The sequence below is a fragment of the Heptranchias perlo genome, chromosome 5, assembly GCF_035084215.1.
Source record: "Heptranchias perlo isolate sHepPer1 chromosome 5, sHepPer1.hap1, whole genome shotgun sequence".
In the NCBI taxonomy this organism is placed as follows: Eukaryota; Metazoa; Chordata; class Chondrichthyes; order Hexanchiformes; family Hexanchidae; genus Heptranchias; species Heptranchias perlo.
The window spans coordinates 110280779-110299383 of record NC_090329.1 but is presented as its reverse complement, the minus strand read 5'-3'; the positions used below and the strand labels follow the sequence as shown (position 1 = coordinate 110299383).

General features: G+C 42.4%; 1 protein-coding gene across 3 annotated transcripts in view; it reads right to left on the bottom strand.

Moving 5' to 3' along the window:
- Positions 1-18605, bottom strand: part of sobpa (sine oculis binding protein homolog (Drosophila) a) — a 270327-nt gene that overhangs the window by 99975 nt on the left and 151747 nt on the right. For all 3 annotated transcript variants that reach the window (XM_067984981.1, XM_067984980.1, XM_067984984.1), the window contains exon 5: positions 10091-10156. In XM_067984981.1, the coding sequence (XP_067841082.1) occupies positions 10091-10156 (66 nt within the window). The remainder of the gene's footprint in view (positions 1-10090; positions 10157-18605) is intronic.

The window sequence follows — 18605 nt, the reverse complement described above, 5'->3', positions numbered from 1 at the left end:
CCAGAGGGCTGCACTCTGCAGAATGTCATCTTGGGTATTTACACTGAATTGCACAAATTGCTGCACTCTCTTAATGCTCTAATGTACGTAAGTATCCCTGCTGGCAAAATCTGGAGCTTTCTTAGCTAAAGGGAAACTAAATAATATATCCAGCTGCACATCTAGCAACGAAGCCAATAAATGGAACATTGCACAAAGTTTTCAAGCCTCAGAGGTCTCCTTCTAGAAGTGTTCATCCAGAAAACCCTCTCAAAAATGTCATTAAAACTCTTTGCCAGGATTAGAAAACGACCCTGGGCAGGCACTGAGAAATAGTTCCCTTTTGTCATTGTGATCGTCTTCATTTTGCTATTAGCTCTTTCACACCTCAGATACAATTTCCTTGTGCCCTTTCTCTCCTTCATATGCAGTGCCGTCTGGGTTTCGTGACGACACTGTGGACAGGGGGTTTCTAAGTAGGCAAATCCCATAAATGGTTGTAAACATGGACCTTGGCAGAAGAAAGCTGCAAAAGATAGTTCTGTCCACATATACACCATACATCGTCAAGAGGCACTGCATCAAAAAGACAACATGATTGGACTCGTATATCTCAGTGATGTGGACGACCAGATGGTGCAATGGGTTTACACACTGCCTTTTCATTAATGGGCACTGAGCTTGAATCAGGCCTAGATTATTAGGATAAGCATCCCCTCTCTCTGTTGGCTGCATGGGTCGAAGTGAAATCATCTTAGTCTCAACCCAGCTCCACAAACATGCCCATAATTCTGTACAATTCTGGCACTAAATTGATACCCTCACTCAGATTGACTGATAGAAAATGGCTAGTGTGGGAAATGGAAATGGTTCTCCGGTGTAGTAGAGGATGCTCTTCTGAGATCAAACGTAAATACTTGCAACAAAAAAGTCATCTGCATGATGCAGGTGTTAAAAGGGCTATAAAAGTTACAGAGGCGAAGCACCAATAAACTGTAGCACAGAATGGGAAAATGCAAGCCTACATCCCAGGGAGTTCCTAATGTCAGCTGTATTTTGGGTGCCAAACTAGAGAAATGAGTGTAAAATTCATAGGCCTCAAGGCAGATTTGAGATTAGGAGGAATTTTGTTACCACAGAGTTTTGTGGAATGTAGAGCAGATTCCCAGCTAAAGCAGCTAATATTGGCGTCAATTAACAGATTTCAAAAGAGTCAGCTCCGTGATGGTTCAGCTGTTTAAGCCAATGAGTATCTGAGCCACACACAACAGGAAGGCCCCAGTTTTGTTCCCCGGTCTGTGCTGAGTTTGTTGATATCAGTCAGGGGGAAGATAGGGACGCCACAACTCATTGCACAAAGGACAGTGATAAGGTGCGATATATAAACACAAGAAGTATAGTTCAATTTTCCTCAGTGCCCTGGGAGGAGGAGGGGAGGATAAGCTAGCGTGTTCCACTCCTCGCGGCAATGCAGCAAGCCCTGCTGGTAGTGCGCGTGTGAATGTTGGGCAAAGATAGGGTCAGGCTCAGCTGCAATGATTTGTGGTTATAAAGCCTGCTGACACTCCCTGCCTAGATGCACACTTGAAGAATGTAATCAATTTTACAACACCAAGTTATAGTCCAGCAATTTTATTTTAAATTCACAAGCTTTCGGAGGCTACCTCCTTCGTCAGGTGAACGATGTGACGAAGGAGGTAGCCTCCGAAAGCTTGTGAATTTAAAATAAAATTGCTGGACTATAACTTGGTGTTGTAAAATTGTTTACAATTGTCAACCCCAGTCCATCACCGGCATCTCCACATCATGACTTGAAGAATGGTCAGAGGGTGACCAGCATCGAAGGCTGTCTGCATGCAACTTGCCTGCTCTCATCTTCCCATTCCCAATCTTTCCTTTCCCCCTTTGACTAGGAAACGGCCTTTGGCCCTAGCAAGGGATGGGGAAATTAAATAAATTATTAAAATGGGAGAAGAAAAGCAAAAAAAAGAGAAATCGTGCACTGCACAGAACAAAAGGAAGAATGTTTTCAAAACAGAACGGAGCCTTTTTATTTTTCTAGCTGACTTGTTGAACAAACTGATAAATACTGAACTGTCACAACGCTAATCAGCCGTATAAAAACAAGCAGCAGTCAGAAAAAATTACTGAGACAAATAAATAAATGGGTAGGTGCAAAACCAAGAATAAACTCAATGGAAATAAGAGGGAACAGGCCTCTTTACAAGGAGGCAAAATAGAGAGCGCGGAAAGGCTGTGGCAATGTTAAATCAGCAAGGAGAGGTTAAGGAATTGAGGCAATGGTCAGGGCTCTTTGTGGGCTGTCGTGGGTGGAGCTGAACTAGGTGTTTGCATATTACAGTCAGGCTATTGCTAGAAAAGGTAACTTTTAATGCCACCTTAAAAGGGGATTGGGTACACAAGAATAAGCCAGAACTGTTCTTTTTGGTTCCACCTTTTGGAATTCCAAGATAGAAGTGGACGATGGTGTGAAATAATAGGACTAATCTTCCTCTCCCAGCGCTATTCAGGAATAATAAGTGCCCAGGAGCTGAGTGACCTGAACTTGCTCTTGGGCCTAATTGAAATGGGCACACTTCGGTCCGCAGCCACCAAGAGAAGAGGAAGTCGGTGTTGATCCTGGGCCTTAAAGGAGCAGGCACTGTTAAATCTCCATGGCAGAGCAAGAAGGATGTCTTTTGCTGACAATGAACAAGTTTGGACTACTTCTGAAGAAGAACAGTAAGTCTTTGAAATGAATATATGTGTGGTAGAAGCTGCGATTTGCACATTGGTGGTCTTTACATTTACCTGGAGGTGGCACCCCTTGTGAACGAGTGCGTGCGGCTGTGCCACGGCTGGAATCACAGCAACACCCCAAGCAGCAGTCCAGACGCCCCTGCCTTGGAAGGAGCTGGTAAGAGGGTGGCACAGTTTGATTGGGCAATTGGCGGACGGACAGGGAGAATAAGCGAGGCTTGAAGAACGATGCTGCAAGAGTAGGAGGAAGGTGCTGGATTGATTAGGAGGCTTCTCTTTTTATTCCAGGTGATATGGAGCAGTTGTATGGTCTGGGGGGGGGGGGCAGCGGAAGAGCAGGAATTCCTCCTGTGGTCGTGAAACAGGTGTTTGTAGTTCTGAAGTTGGCCAGGTGAATTACCTCAGCAGCTGTTGAGGGGGCTTGTGGCTGTTTCCCCTTAGTTTGCCTGCAAATGAGCCCCATCACAAAAGGGCAGGTGGCACATTATTAAACACTGGCTACATCACTAAATGTAAAATACTAACAGCATTCTGCAACAAGTACAGAGAAGCAGCAAAATCCTTTTTCTTTTCATTCAAAAGGCCAAAAATGAAGACCTTTCTTTGCAATACCAGCCTGACCCTTAAGACAGACAGCACCTAAATGGCAGCTCTGAAGTCAGTAGAGCCAGGTTATTCCGGGAGCAGTTTTACCCTGAACTGCACCTGGTACTGTTAGAGAAGTTTGAGTGCAGAGGTCTCGGACGTTCATTTGCAGGTCATTTCCATCGCTGCGCCCTCTTCAGGCACAGCCAGGTACAGACACCACAAAAGCCACTGAGGAAATTTGTGCGCAATGCGCTTCGGGAGCAAAATGGGAACAAAGGGTTAGCACCCGTTCATCCTCTGCACCGCACCCATTTCTGGGCACTATTTGGGAGCAGAGCAGGGGAAAATTAAGCCCTTTTATCTCACTGTTATTGCTACTAAGCATATTTTAATGGAGTGTCAATCAATACAGATACACAGCACAGCAGGTTAGAATATTCAGAATGTTGTAATCCAGCATGAAGAGTTTTTTAAAAATTAATTTATAGGATGTGGGCGTCACTGGCAAGGCTGGCATTTATTGCCCATCCCTAGTTGCCCAATGTTTGATACAACTAAGTATCTTGCTCAGCCACTTCAGAGGGCAGTGAAGAGTCAGCCACATTGGTTGTTTTTGTTAGGATTAATTGAGCACTGAGTATTCTTTCACTCTTTGGAAAAACCACACGGATTCATCAGTCATAGAACGTCTCCAAAAGAGTAGATATACTGAGGCCTTCTAACGTAAGTGCGAGCAATGTGTTGAGTAACAGAAGATGTGGTAAGTAACAGTGCGTTGGGGCGTTCTTCTATGTTAAAGGGGTTATATAAGTAAGAGCCATTGTTCAACGGGGTTTATTTTGGCACCAAACAGAATGTGACTGCAGGTCTCAAAGAGTTAATTGTTCTCCAATCCCTTTGCAAACTTCGAACCATTTATAATGTGCAGAACATCTTTTGATCTCTACATGATTTTTTAATAACGCTGTTTGTAAATCATAACCATGGGGTTGCCAATTTTTTTTTAAAAAACTAATACTTCTAAGCACCATTTCTATTTCACTTGCACTTCGTGACATTTTGTGAGTCATAAGAATTAATTTTGAAAAGTTTCTTCTCACTTCAACTAATAAAACTGGAAAAGCAAAACAGCCTTTCATGCAACAGCTCCCAAATTACACTAATTTGCCTCCTTTTTAATTAGAGTGGTTAAATAATACACAGCAAACTGTAGCAGCTATATTTAAGACATGTACTGTTACCGTATACTAGTCATTCGCCTACTTTATTGCCCATTAGAGGCCAGGGGATAATTCGACCAGGGTGAAATGGTATAATTCAGTCCCCATTTTAAAGTCATACATTCTGTCCTCATTTTCATATTTTCATTTTAAGTTCCTATGTTCATATTTTTTTTAAATGGAAACTGCCTATGTAAACTTGTCAGACTGTAATCACAGCTTCTCGCCAATGATGGCACTACAGTGGCTCCACTGGGGGAAGAATGTAATTGCAGCGTGACAAGTTTATATAAGCAGTTTCCATTATAAAGGTGCATATGTGAATTTATAGTAGAAAAAGTTGCGAGGAAGTCAGCAAAGACATTAGATTTTTTAATATATTACTAGTTGATCTTCAATGGCATTGCACTGGGGGAACCAGGACCAGATGAAGTAGGGTTAGAGGCTGGAGGATAGCTGAACCAGGGCATACAGGAGTAATACAATCTCCATTTTAAAGTCATAAATTCTGTCCTTATTTTTATATTTCCATTATAAATTTTTAGGTTCACATTTAGGATGGAAACTGCCTATATAATGTCACATTGTAATTACACCCCTCTTCTCTCTCTCTCAACTCCTCTCTCATCCCTTTTTACTGTCAACACCTCGCCTCTCTAAACCCCCTACATTTAATGGATTCATTTAACTATGTTAAAATATATGATTTTTAAAATTTAGTTTAAAGTTTTATTTTTAATATTAGAAATATTAATTGCTAAGAAAAAAATGTCAGACGAAAACAAATTTCAGAAAACATTCTCAGAGAACTGTGGGAACCCAGGGGCCAGCTTATGCAATCAGTGTGATGAATTTACATAGGCAAAACCCATAATAAACCTGGGTATAGGAATCAATACTGGAAAATGATGAGACAAAAAGTATAATAAAATGTGACACCTCGAAGTCGAGGGGTGCAGACAGGAAGTGTGCACAGACTTACGATTTTTAATATATTATAGATACAGCTGGGTCAGTCTCTACTAATGTTACATCAACAGGGGACTTAAAATAAATTAAAAAATGAAAATAAATTATAACCGCATCAAAATCAAAACAAATATTTCTGTTTATTCTAAGATTAGTATGAACAGCTCGCACTGTTGGTAAACAATGTTAAGGAGAGTACATAATACATGAATATTTGCTGTTAACGTCAAGCTTTGTTTAGATGATAACTATAAGGGAGATTGATAATAATGATTTAGACCAACTAACCCAATGAGCTAAGCAATGAATTTTAATACAGATAAATGTGAAGTATTGCATATTAGAACAGGAAACAGCAAATTTGTGCATGCAATGAAGGATGTCCATTAGCAAAGGTGGGAAGGATTTGGGTGTTATTGCTGACCACTTACTGAAAGACACTGTGAAGCTGCTATCAACAAGGCTAGTTAACTACTAAGATACAGCTGAAGACTATTTCATTATAAGTTGAAACAAGTTATTCTATTGCTGAGCCACATTTGGAGTATTGTATGCAGTTTTGACACCCTGCCATCAAAAGTCTGAGGGAAGACCAACGACGATACCAGGACCTTGGGGCTTTATGTTGCATGGAGAGCATTACAGAACTGAACTTATTTCACTCAAGAAAAGAAAAATGAAATACATTGGTTTCCAGGCTGCCAAACCCAATGAACCCTCTACCACCACCTTGCTCCTGAACAGCAGGTACCTACCTCCATCCTTCAACTGACTCCATCCCTCCCCCTGGCCACCGTCTGAGGCTGAACCAACCTTGGCATCCTAACTGACCCCGAGGTGAGCTCCCAACCAAATATCCGCTCCATCACCGAGACCGCCTACTTCCACCTTCGTAACATCGCACGTCTCCGCCCCCACCTCAGCTCATGTGCTGCTGAAACCCTCATTCATGTTTTTGTTACCTCCAGACTCAACTATTCCAAAGCTCTCCTGGCTGGCCTCCCATCTTCTCCCCTCCATAAATTTGTCCTCTTCCAAAAATCTGCAACATATATCCTAACCTGCACCAAGTTCCTCTCACCTATCACCCGTGCTCTCTGACCTACATTGTCATGTTCAAATCCCTCCATGTCCTCTCACCCTTCCCTATCCCTGTAACCTCCTCCAGCCCTACAATCCTCTGAACACTCTGCATTCCTCCAACTCTGGCCTTTTAGCGCATTCCCGCTCACTTCGCCCCACCATTGGCGACCACGTCTAGGCCCTAAACTCTGAAATTCCCACCATAAACTTCTCCGCCTCTCCACCTGTCTCTCTTCCTTTAAGACCCTCCTTAAAACCTACCTCTTTGACCAAGCTTTTAGACACCCATCGTAATACCTCCTCCTTTGGCTCGGTGTCAGTTGTTGCCTGGTTACACTCCAGTGAAGTGCCTGGAGACAGTTTCCTACATTAAAAGGTGCTGTATAAATGCAAGTTTTTGTTATTGTAATAAGCCTCAAGCAAGACTAAAGAGGAGAACCAATTTCCCGTTGACAGAGAGGAGTAAACGTGTACAAAGAAACTCGCAGCAGTTAATGTTGCACTAATCAGTTTCTTCAGGAAAATAATTAGTTGAAGGATTGAAGGTTACAGGGATGTAGGGACAGAGATAATCAAAAATTCCGTACAGCACATTGGTTCCTGTGCTGCTGTGTTGGCGGAGGGGTGGAATGTCATCTATGAAGAGCATTAGGACAAGGATGGATAAATATTGTGGAGCTTTGCTTGATTACCTTTGGAGATTGGGCAGCATTTAGGTACATTTTCCCCTCAGGAGATTAAAAGGGGTTGGTAGAGTCCACGATAAGGGTACACTGTGCATCAGCTGTGGATAGAGCGGGCTTGAGAGCGGGAGATGAATGGTTGCTTTCCTGTCCAAGCATTCTTACACACAGTATATATTATTTGTAATCCCACTTTCTAATAATCTTGTCATCATTATAGAAAATATCTTACTTAGAGACTTGTAAAAACAGTGATTGGCAAGGCAATGTAGCCAATTGGAGCAGCACCATGGCTTTGATTCCTTGTCGGCTTTGATTCCTTGTCTTAGTTAATTGAGGAGCCATGCTAGGCAGAAGCTAGGAGTTTGGGGAATAGGAGGGAGGAAGGGGTGGGGGGGGTAGGTGGGGATAATGAAAGGAGAATCCTGCCCAGAACGTTCATGCGCCCCTCTCAACAGCTGCTCCAAGCAACATTTGCAGAAACCTTTGAGCTGGTCGCCTCCCCAACCCTCTGCAACAACTGGCGAAACTAGGGAGAAATTAACTTCAAATCATCAAAGAAATAAAAGGGCACTTTGAATTCAGTAAGGTCTTTCAGAGCCCAAACGGTTAATCTGCGTCATTACCCTGAACAGCTGCTGGGTAGGTTTGCAAGTCTCAAAGGATAATTTTTAAAAAAAAAAAACATGTATATTTAAATCTGTTGTGGGTGTAGCATCACATTGCTGACATTACAGCTGTGGACAAGAACATCTTAAAATATAATTACAGTAAAAGGTTTGAGGAGGCACAGAGCATAATGCATTACCAGTACCACTGCACTAAAACATTGTTTTAAAAAGAAATTTCAATTTCTTACCCCCAACCTTGCATGCTAATTTTGAGTGAAGACCAGAAGAAGGGAGTCGCATGAGGGGAGACTCACCAGTGACACGCTCATTAGCATGTTCACTTAACTGACATTTGCACTTGTTCCTATAATCATTTCACCTAATCCCTGTTGAGTCCCTCTCATCATCCGGAAGATCACTGGTTAGCTGCCTCATTCACATATGGTGCGCATATAATTATACTCATTCCATTTTGCAGGCCGTAAATATGACGACTTTCTGGCCCACTGCCACCATTTCATCTGCACTAAATAAGCCAGAATGTCGCAGAAAAGGAGGGGCTGGGTGGTCAGATTTTAGGTTTAAAGCAATGTCAGTAGCAAGCTAAAGGAGCTGAAACAAAACAAGCATGGTCTTTCCACTGATACACATTTTCAAACTATTACTTTGTGCTTAAGACTGAATAAATAAAAAGTTTTTTTTAATACTTAGTTTTTCTTTTCCTTTGCTACTTTGACCAGGAAATCTTGTCTGGTCTGGGCTGGGCTGTAGATTTCTCCACAACCACAGTCAGCCATCAGTGTTACTTCATGATCAGTCAACTGGAAGTGGGGGGGGGGGGTAGGTTACATGTAAAAGGGTGACAACTAACACCCCTCACTCCCCTCCCACAGATGGAATGTCCCACTGAGGCAACACTTGCCAACTTGCAGTTTGGCCAAGAACTCTCAAAACTCAGTGGTGTGTGGGTTCAGTTGTTCCAATGTGTGGAGCATAAACACCGGCATAAACCTGTTGGGCCGAATGGCCTGTTTCTTTGATGTACATGCTATGAAATTCTATGTATTTCAGTCAGTAAATAAGGATACACAACTAATAATGTTAGACAAAACCCCTTTTTCAGAGAGTTTCACAGTCAGAACTGCTTGAAGTTTCTGACTAATTACCCTACATCCAGCAGGAATGGCAATCTACTGTATTTTCCTAAAAGGTTCACCAAAAAAAACGTAACAAATACCATAAAGTACCTGAAGGTATTCAGAAATCAATAGGAATGAAGACAAAATATTATTAGTGAGTTCTTGGCATAAATTGAGAGGTGTGTGTGTGAAGAAATGAACAGTAGAAATACTAACACATCGCACAAGCCCATTGGTATAGGATTGGACCAAGTGACTGACCTGCCTTATGTCAGTTGCAGTACCTGGTGTCGACGAGGGTAGGACAAAATGAAGGAGGATAAAGATACCAAAAGTGACTGATTTAGAAGTCCCAGCAAAAAGGACCAATTCAGTCTGAACTTTTCTCCCAATTCAGCTCACAGACTGCACTTTGCAACTATTAAATCTACTGAGTGCTAAAGTAGGAAGTGACCGTATTTTTCTTTCTCAATTATCTTTCCTTTATTCCCTTCCTCTCCTGAAAGCGACACTTCATTCCGTGCTGGATTCCACAGGTGCCAGCCGCAATCTGGTAACCTTGTCTAACCATCTCTATGTTTGGGTGTCAGCCTAGACAATGAATGTTGGGGCCATTGCAGCCAAGGCTGATCCTGTCCTCATCTGACAGTCACCCCTTACCAACAGGAGTCACTGGACAATGATCAGCACTGAGATCCTGGCTGATTTTAACCTCACCCTAGCCCAAGGACACTGGGACTGACTTTTGTGCATCCAGTTCTAACTCAGCTGGATACAACTATCTCAATACAGGCCAGGGATCAGGCCTGGGATTTTCCTGGTCATGTTACGCTCAGCCCCACACCAAGTGGTGCATTTGTCGTCCCTCAGGCTGGAGTTAACCATTTTCATCGAAAATCACAGGTATTTCAGTGTAGACAGAGGCCATTATGGCCTTGTTTTAAACACATCCTGAACAAGTTTTTTTTCACATTAATGACTAGGTTAACAAATGCTCAGTCACATTTTTAAATACTTAACACTATTTCTATATTATGAAAGTGATCATTGAATATCACCTGTTGAACACGATGGGACCCAGGGCTACTTTCAAACGGCCAACCTTCCGCAGTAAATGGCATACTCTGGCCGCGTCACATGAAATGATATAAATACAAGGTAAAAAATACAGAGACTTCATCAAACGTTCACAAACACAATATTCACTTGTAACTGTTAAATATGAAAAAAAAAGGCCCCGAGTGTCTGACCACGGATCTCAAATCCACAGCTGACTTGCAGCATGTGTTCAGCTGAGTATTGGGTATATTTGGTGGGTGAAAGCTGGAGATTCTCTCTACCTATCTATCCATACACACAGAGAAGTACACTTACACCAATTCATTTCTTCTCTTGTGAACCTTGCATACAAATTTTTGTCCAATTTAATACGGAAGTTTTTTTTGCTGCAATTACATATTTCATAGCACAGATTACTCATGGTAAAGATCGTGCTCTCGATCTACACATGTTTAGAAAATTGCCTTTATTCACTACAACTAAGGTCTCGGTAGGTATTATAAAAGTGCTTATATCTCATGACACCTTTCTTTAGTGATTTCATGTAAGTTAAGGTAAGTTAAGTTAATGCAAGCAGTGCTGTCCTAATGGAAGTCAATGGGAAATCTGGTTTCATGGCCAAAGTTTTTCCTAAATGGGATCTGACTGGACTCTAGAGAAGTCAATTCTAATTCTGATAACTATGGGAGCAGAGGCAAGGACTGTGGTTTCTCTGTTCAAATTACCCTCTCTCTTAACCCTTTTGCACCTACTCAAAACTCTGTTTTAATTTAAAAACATGCCGCAAGTTTGTTCATTTGCTGCCTACCTGAAAGAGTTGCCTCCTTGGAAGCAGTGGTTAGGAGATGGGAATTAAGGGGTTAAAAGCACTTTCAGCCTCTTCCTTTCATTTTGATTGACACTGATTTGGGGAGGGGGGGCATAAACAATTTAATTTTTTTAAAAAATATATATATATAGCCAGCTAGCCCCAGTAAGGAAAAGTCAAAAAAATGGGACAAGATGCATGCTATTCAGTCTGGTGTGTGTCTGTATGTAGCATACATTTTATTTTTTAAAAGCCTTTTATTTTGTCATTTTATCTTGATCTCTCCAACTTGCCACCTCACAGTCTTGCTCTCTTCCAGTGGAGAGGGTGGGACAGACTTGACCTCACATATTTAGAGGATTTCTGACAGTTGTATTCCAGATTGGGGTATTTTTGGGGGTACAATGTGCCTTTGCAGATAATTTTCCTGCTTCATTCCATTACCACGAGGGTGTCCATTCAGTGGTCTGATGGAAATCCGGTAAAACCCAAATGCTCGCGGCTAAGATACCAACGCATGAAAGGGGCTAATCGGGTTCACTTCACTGGGAAAAAAAAATGTTTCATACTACTTGCGTATTGCACGAGTCTGGTGACAAAAAAAAGTTAGTGAAATTAATAACTAAATATATGCTGTGTGCACTGTTCCAATCTGCAGTCCTGTTCCCCAAGCTCACAGGTACCTTAATTCTAATCACGACCTGAGTTTAAAGTACCGGTGCCCTGCCTTTAACCAGGTCTTCTGAATGTGGTGGAGGTCACCAGCCAGCACGGTAACCAAGTGGCCTTACAGTCACGTGCTCTGTTCACCAGCACTATTTAAAATAAGAGTCTGAATTAAAAGTGCCGGCACACGACTGTAAGGCTGATAACTTTCTTCAGACCAGGGAAAGGAGAGAACTGTCACTTTAAACTCACTGTTCAGTAAGATTACCAGTGCCGGTGAGGAGAGAGGCGCAGAGACAGATTGTAGCAGCTGACACTGAATTTGGCACAACTGAGGATCTGGGACCGAAGCACCTAAAATATCTTTTGCGTGTTTTAATCCCAGGTCCCTGGTCCTACAAAATATACCGTAAGCAAATATTCCCATTGTTACTGTATGAGTTAATGATATTCCAATTCTGAACAGGGGTGGTGATTCCTTGACCGCTGCAGATCAATGCTCTTTTGGTATATAATATATAGAATAAAAAATACCTGGGAGCAATTGTAAGGCTGCAATCTCACCAACGGGTCTGTGCCTCAAAATTAGATTTACAGGCTTTTTGAAACAAAAATGACTCAAACCTCAAGATATGCAACATAAAATTGACGGGGCAGGGTGGTGCGATTTGATTTCAAATATATTTGTCCTTTTTGCCGAAGGACAGTACCAGTGTGGACACTGTGTCCCAGCCACTCTGTGTTGATGTCTAATGACATCGTGTTGAAAGTCTATCAAATGATAATCAACAGGCTGACTGGAAATGACACGGTCAGGATGGATTAGAATGTTTGAATCACAAACAGTACAATGACTGGCTCTAAATATACTCCAGAAAAGGCTTTCCATCCAAGGTAACAATTTATTTTAGGGGCTATATGGTGTAAGTATTAGGGCACTGGGGATATAAAGAATATAAATAAATGGAGGTAAATACAGCAGTCACAGTGCTGGAGTTAGCCAGCAGGAGGTACCAGAGTTCAAATCTCAGGCTCAACTGATGTTCTCATTCCAAATTTCCCCAGAGATTCTCCAGTTTCAGGTCACCCTGATGGCAGGGGAGAGGGGAAGGAAGTGAGAAAAAGAAAAAGAGAAACAGACAGACACACAAAAAGACACAGTCAGAGAAAGATACACACACACACACACACACACACACACGTACAGAAAGGAGAGAGGGGGACAGAGCGAGTGAGAAAAAGAAAAAGAGGGGGACAGAGAGCGAGTGAGAAAAAGAAAAAGAGAGAGACAGACAGAAACACACACAGACAGAGGAAGATGGAGAGAGGGGGACAAGGAGAGTGAGGGGGAGAGGGGGAACAGCAGACAGGGGGGCAGAGAGACAACAGACAGAATTACTGTCACAACCTTCCCCTTCTAAACAAAATAATAGAGTGGACATGAGTGGGAGGAACTGTGGAACAAATAACAAACTAAGAGGCATATCTGGTTCTCTGATGTCTCTCAGGTGCATTGTAAGTCTTCAGTGTTGGTTTAAACAGGTTGTATTTTAAAATGATCAGCAACTAGCATTACATAATGTTATCATCCAATGATGTGGTATATGAAGTCAATAAAACTAAGGAAGTCCTCAGCGCTGCTTGAATCATTTTTATTTTGTCTCCTTTTTTTAAAAAAATAAAATTGTAATAATTATGTGGAGCGGAACTGAACATTTATACTGAATGAGATACTGTACTTTTTCAAAAAAAATAGATGGAAACTTGCCGGGAGGCTGGAGTGCTTTTAAATAAGGGACATTTTACTAATTTTCTTTAGCAATTGATTTTCAACAGTTGTGAACCACAGTCCTGCAGCACCTTAACTTGACTTCAGCGGTGTGAAAGTAAGGTGAAATTAGGCTCAGTTTAAGTTATTTTGTTGACCAGCTGAGCTAACTGGAATGAAATGGGCAATACAAAAATTCTGTAACCAGCACTGCATAGATCTCATTTTAAGTTACGATCCAACTAGATAGTTCAAACTCTTAAGTGTAAGATCTCTGTTGTTGGATTTCTACATCAACACCTATAGGTAGGACAGGAAACAGAGACCTTCTCTTTAACTCTTTGAGGACTGCAGTAGCATTTCTGCACCAACGTAAACAAGCAAGAGGAAAAAAACTCAAGATTGCAATGTCTTGGTTTACCTTGGATTAAGAAAACATTCTACAGTTGCGAACATTTTTCCAATTCACGGCATTAGAAATTTACAGAATTTTTTTGGGGTAAGATGCTGTAAAACACAAAAGCTAATTGGATTTTGTAAGCTGCAAAGGATACTCAGTACTCAAAGGGTTAAAATTCGCAGAGAAGATGCAGTCATCTGTAGAAGTACAACATTTCAAACAAGAGAATTTGTTAACAGTTTAAAAAAAACAGTATGTCAAGCTATCAGTCTTCAATTTCTGATTTCCTTTTACAGTAACTACAGATGTTCATAACTAAAACTGCTGAGCCCCATCCACTATAAGACAGACTATTACCCTGTTTTCCATCAGGATTAACTCTTAGCATGCTGTGAGTTTACTTGTTCAGGCACAATCAGGTTTTCTGTCTGCTGATGAATTTCCCCGTTCATCCTGAGCCTGTCCTGTTTTGACATTGTCAATCCTCTGGCTTTTGATTGGTTAAACTTGCCTTGAGAACTTTCTCTAGCTGATTTTTGTTTTTTTTATTCGTTCACGGGATGTGGGCGTCGCTGGCAAGGCCAGCATTTATTGCCCATCCCTAATTGCCCTTGAGAAGGTGGTGGTGAGCCGCCTTCTTGAACCGCTGCAGTCCGTGTGGTGACGGTTCTCCCACAGTACTGTTAGGAAGGGAGTTCCAGGATTTTGACCCAGCGACAATGAAGGAACGGCGATATATTTCCAAGTCGGGATGGTGTGTGACTTGGAGGGGAACGTGCAGGTGGTGTTGTTCCCATGCGCCTGCTGCCCTTGTCCTTCTAGGTGGTAGAGGTCGCGGGTTTGGGAGGTGCTGTCGAAGAAGCCTTGGCGAGTTGCTGCAGTGCATCCTGTGGATGATGCACACTGCAGCCACAGTGCGCCGGTGGTGAAGGGAGTGAATGTTTAGGGTGGTGGATGGGGTGCCAATCAAGCGGGCTGCTTTATCTTGGATGGTGTCGAGCTTCTTGAGTGTTGTTGGAGCTGCACTCATCCAGGCAAGTGGAGAGTATTCCATCACACTCCTGACTTGTGCCTTGTAGATGGTGGAAAGGCTTTGGGGAGTCAGGAGGTGAGTCACTCGCCGCAGAATACCCAGCCTCTGACCTGCTCTCGTAGCCACAGTATTTATATGGCTGGTCCAGTTAAGTTTCTGGTCAATGGTGACCCCCAGGATGTTGATGGTGGGGGATTCGGTGATGGTAATGCCGTTGAATGTCAAGGGGAGGTGGTTAGACTCTCTCTTGTTGGAGATGGTCATTGCCTGGCACTTATCTGGCGCGAATGTTACTTGCCACTTATGAGCCCAAGCCTGGATGTTGTCCAGGTCTTGCTGCATGCGGGCTCGGACTGCTTCATTATCTGAGGGGTTGCGAATGGAACTGAACACTGTGCAGTCATCCCCATTTCTGACCTTATGATGGAGGGAAGGTCATTGATGAAGCAGCTGAAGATGGTTGGGCCTAGGACACTGCCCTGAGGAACTCCTGCAGCAGTGCCCTGGGGCTGAGATGATTGGCCTCCAACAACCACTACCATCTTCCTTTGTGCTAGGTATGACTCCAGCCACTGGAGAGTTTTCCCCCTGATTCCCATTGACTTCAATTTTACTAGGGCTCCTTGGTGCCACACTCGGTCAAATGCTGCCTTGATGTCAAGGGCAGTCACTCTCACCTCACCTCTGGAATTCAGCTCTTTTGTCCATGTTTGGACCAAGGCTGTAATGAGGTCTGGAGCCGAGTGGTCCTGGCGGAACCCAAACTGAGCATCGGTGAGCAGGTTATTGGTGAGTAAGTGCCGCTTGATAGCACTGTCGACGACACCTTCCATCACTTTGCTGATGATTGAGAGTAGACTGATGGGGCGGTAATTGGCCGGATTGGATTTGTCCTGCTTTTTGTGGACAGGACATACCTGGGCAATTTTCCACATTGTCGGGTGGATGCCAGTGTTGTAGCTGTACTGGAACAGCTTGGCTAGAGGCACAGCTAGTTCTGGAGCACAAGTCTTCAGCACTACAGCTGGGATGTTGTCGGGGCCCATAGCCTTTGCTGTATCCAGTGCACTCAGCCGTTTCTTGATATCACGTGGAGTGAATCGAATTGGCCGAAGACTGGCTTCCGTGATGGTGGGGATATCGGGAGGAGGCTGAGATGGATTATCCACTCGGCACTTCTGGCTGAAGATGATTAAAACCAAATTTTCTTTCTGCAAGTTGGTCCCATCTCCAAACAGGGAGAAGACATGAACAGGATTTATAAGTATAGTTTTTAAACAATAAAAATGGTTAAAATGTAGACTAGACAAAGTTAAAGTAAGACTAGAAGACAGAAAGATAGGGAAAGATAGTCATGCTCAAACTACATCGAATTACATTGAATTTATAGTATAGAAACTGGCCATTTGGCTCAACAGGTCTGTGCCAGTATTTATGCTCCACACAAGCCTCCTCCCACCCCTCTTCTTCTAACCCTATCAGCATAACCTTCTATTCCTTTCTCCCTCGTGTGCTTATCTAGCTTCCCCTTAAATGCAGCTGTGCTATTTGCCTCAACTACTCCTTGTGGTAGTGAGTTCCACATTCTAACCACTCGCTGGGTAAAGAAACTGTATAGTGCTCTGCCAGACCACACCTTGAATACCATGCCCAGTTCTAGCCAATGCACAAAGTGAAGACATCCAAACATTAGAGGCAGCTCAGAGAAGAGTCACAAGGCTGATCCCCAGTGTCAGAGGAAAGACCCGAGATATGAGGAAAGACCTGAGAAGCTTGGGCTGTACAACCTCAAAAGGAGTGACGTGAGGCGATATTATTGAGGTACATAAAATAGTAAATTTGTGGAAAAGTTGGATCCATAAAAGTACTTTAACCTAAATTGTGAAATTAGAGCCAGGAGACACAGTTTCAAACTTGTAAAAGGCAAATTTAGGACTGATGTCAGGAAGTCTGTCTTTACACAGACAGCAGTCAATACATGGAATGGACTTCCAGGTGAAACAGTGGAGGCAAAAACCCTAGAATCACTTAAGGAACAATTGGACACAACAATGTGAGGGACTGTAGAGTATGGATGGATGAACTAAGATGAGCTAAATGGCCTTCCTCATCCATATTGATTTTGTGAAAGCAGATATAAAAGTCTTACTTATTTTTAATTGGAATTGTGTTTAAAGTGTCTATCTACTTAGTTTTGTAATAATCTTAAAGTTACTCCTGACATGTGTGTAGCCTCATAACTATAATATTAGGGCGTACTTCAGCTTAAAACTTAAGAAACTCATCAGACCAGGAAAGACCAACATTTCCCTGGACATGTTAGCTGTCTAAGAGTGATGAATGATAAGAGTGATGAATGATTTAAATTACGAAAGTATGAGGTGCGAGTTGGCTATGATAGATTGGGGAACTTTACTAAAAGGGATGACGGTGGATAGGCAATGGCTAATATTTAAAGAACGTGTGCAGGAATTACAACAATTATTCATTCCTGTCTGGCGCAAAAATAAAACAGGAAAGGTGGCTCAACCATGGCTTACAAAAGAAATTAGGGATGGTATTAGATCCAAAGAGGAGACATATAAAATTGCCAGAAAAAGCGGCAAGCCTGAGGATTAGGAGCAGTTTAGAATTCAGCAAAGGAGAACAAAGAGATTGATTAAGAGGGGAAAAAAGAGAGTATGAGATTAAACTAGCAGGGAACATAAAAACTGACTAAAAGCTTCTATAAATATGTCAAGAGAAAAAGATTAGTGAAGACAAATGTAGGTCCCTTACAGTCAGAAATGGGGGAAATTATAATGGGAAACAAAGAAATGGCAGAACAATTAAACACATACTTTGGTTCTGTCTTCACAAAGGAGGACACAAATAACCTTCCAGAAATGTTAGGGAATCAAGGGTCTAGTGAGAGGGAGGAACTGAAGGAAACCAATATTAGTAAAAGAATAGTGCTAGGGAAATTAATGGGGCTAAAGGCTGACAAATCTCCAGGGCCTGATAATCCACATCCCAGAGTACCAAAGGAAGTGGCCCTGGAAATAGTGGATGCATTGATGATCATCTTCCAAAATTCTATAGACTCTGGAACAGTTCCTACAGATTGGAGGGGGGCAAATGTAACCCCACTATTTAAAAAAGGGAGAGAAAAACAGGGAATTACAGACCAGTTAGCCTAACATCAGTAATGGGGAAAATGCTAGAGTTGATTATAAAGGATATGATAACAGAACACTTGGAGGGCAGTAACTGGATTGGACAAAGTCAGCATGGGTTTATGAAAGGGAAATCATGCTTAATAAATCTACTGGAGTTTTTTGAGGATGTACTAGTAGAATAGATAGGGGAGAACCAGTAGATGTGGTGTATTTGGATTTTCAGAAGGCTTTTGATAAGGTCCCACACAAGAGGTTAGTGTGCAAAATTAAAGTACATGGGATTGGGGGGAATATACTGGCATGGATTGAGAATTGGTTGACAGACAGGAAACAGAGAGTAGGAATAAACGGGTCTTTTTCTGGGTGGTAGGCAGTGACTAGTGGGGTACCACAGGGATCAGTGCTTGGGCCCCAGCTATTCACAATATATAGCAATGATTTGGATGAGGGAGCTAAATGTAACATTTCCAAGTTTGCAGATGACACAAAGCTGGGGTGGAATGTGAGCTGTGAAGAGGATGCAAAGAGGCTCCAATGTGATTTAAACAAGTTGGGTGAGTGGGCAAGAACATGGCAGATGCAGTATAACGTGGATAAATGTGAGGTTATCCACTTCGGTTGTAAAAACAGAAAGAGAGATTACCTGAATGGTGATAGATTGGGAAAAGGGGAGGTGCAACG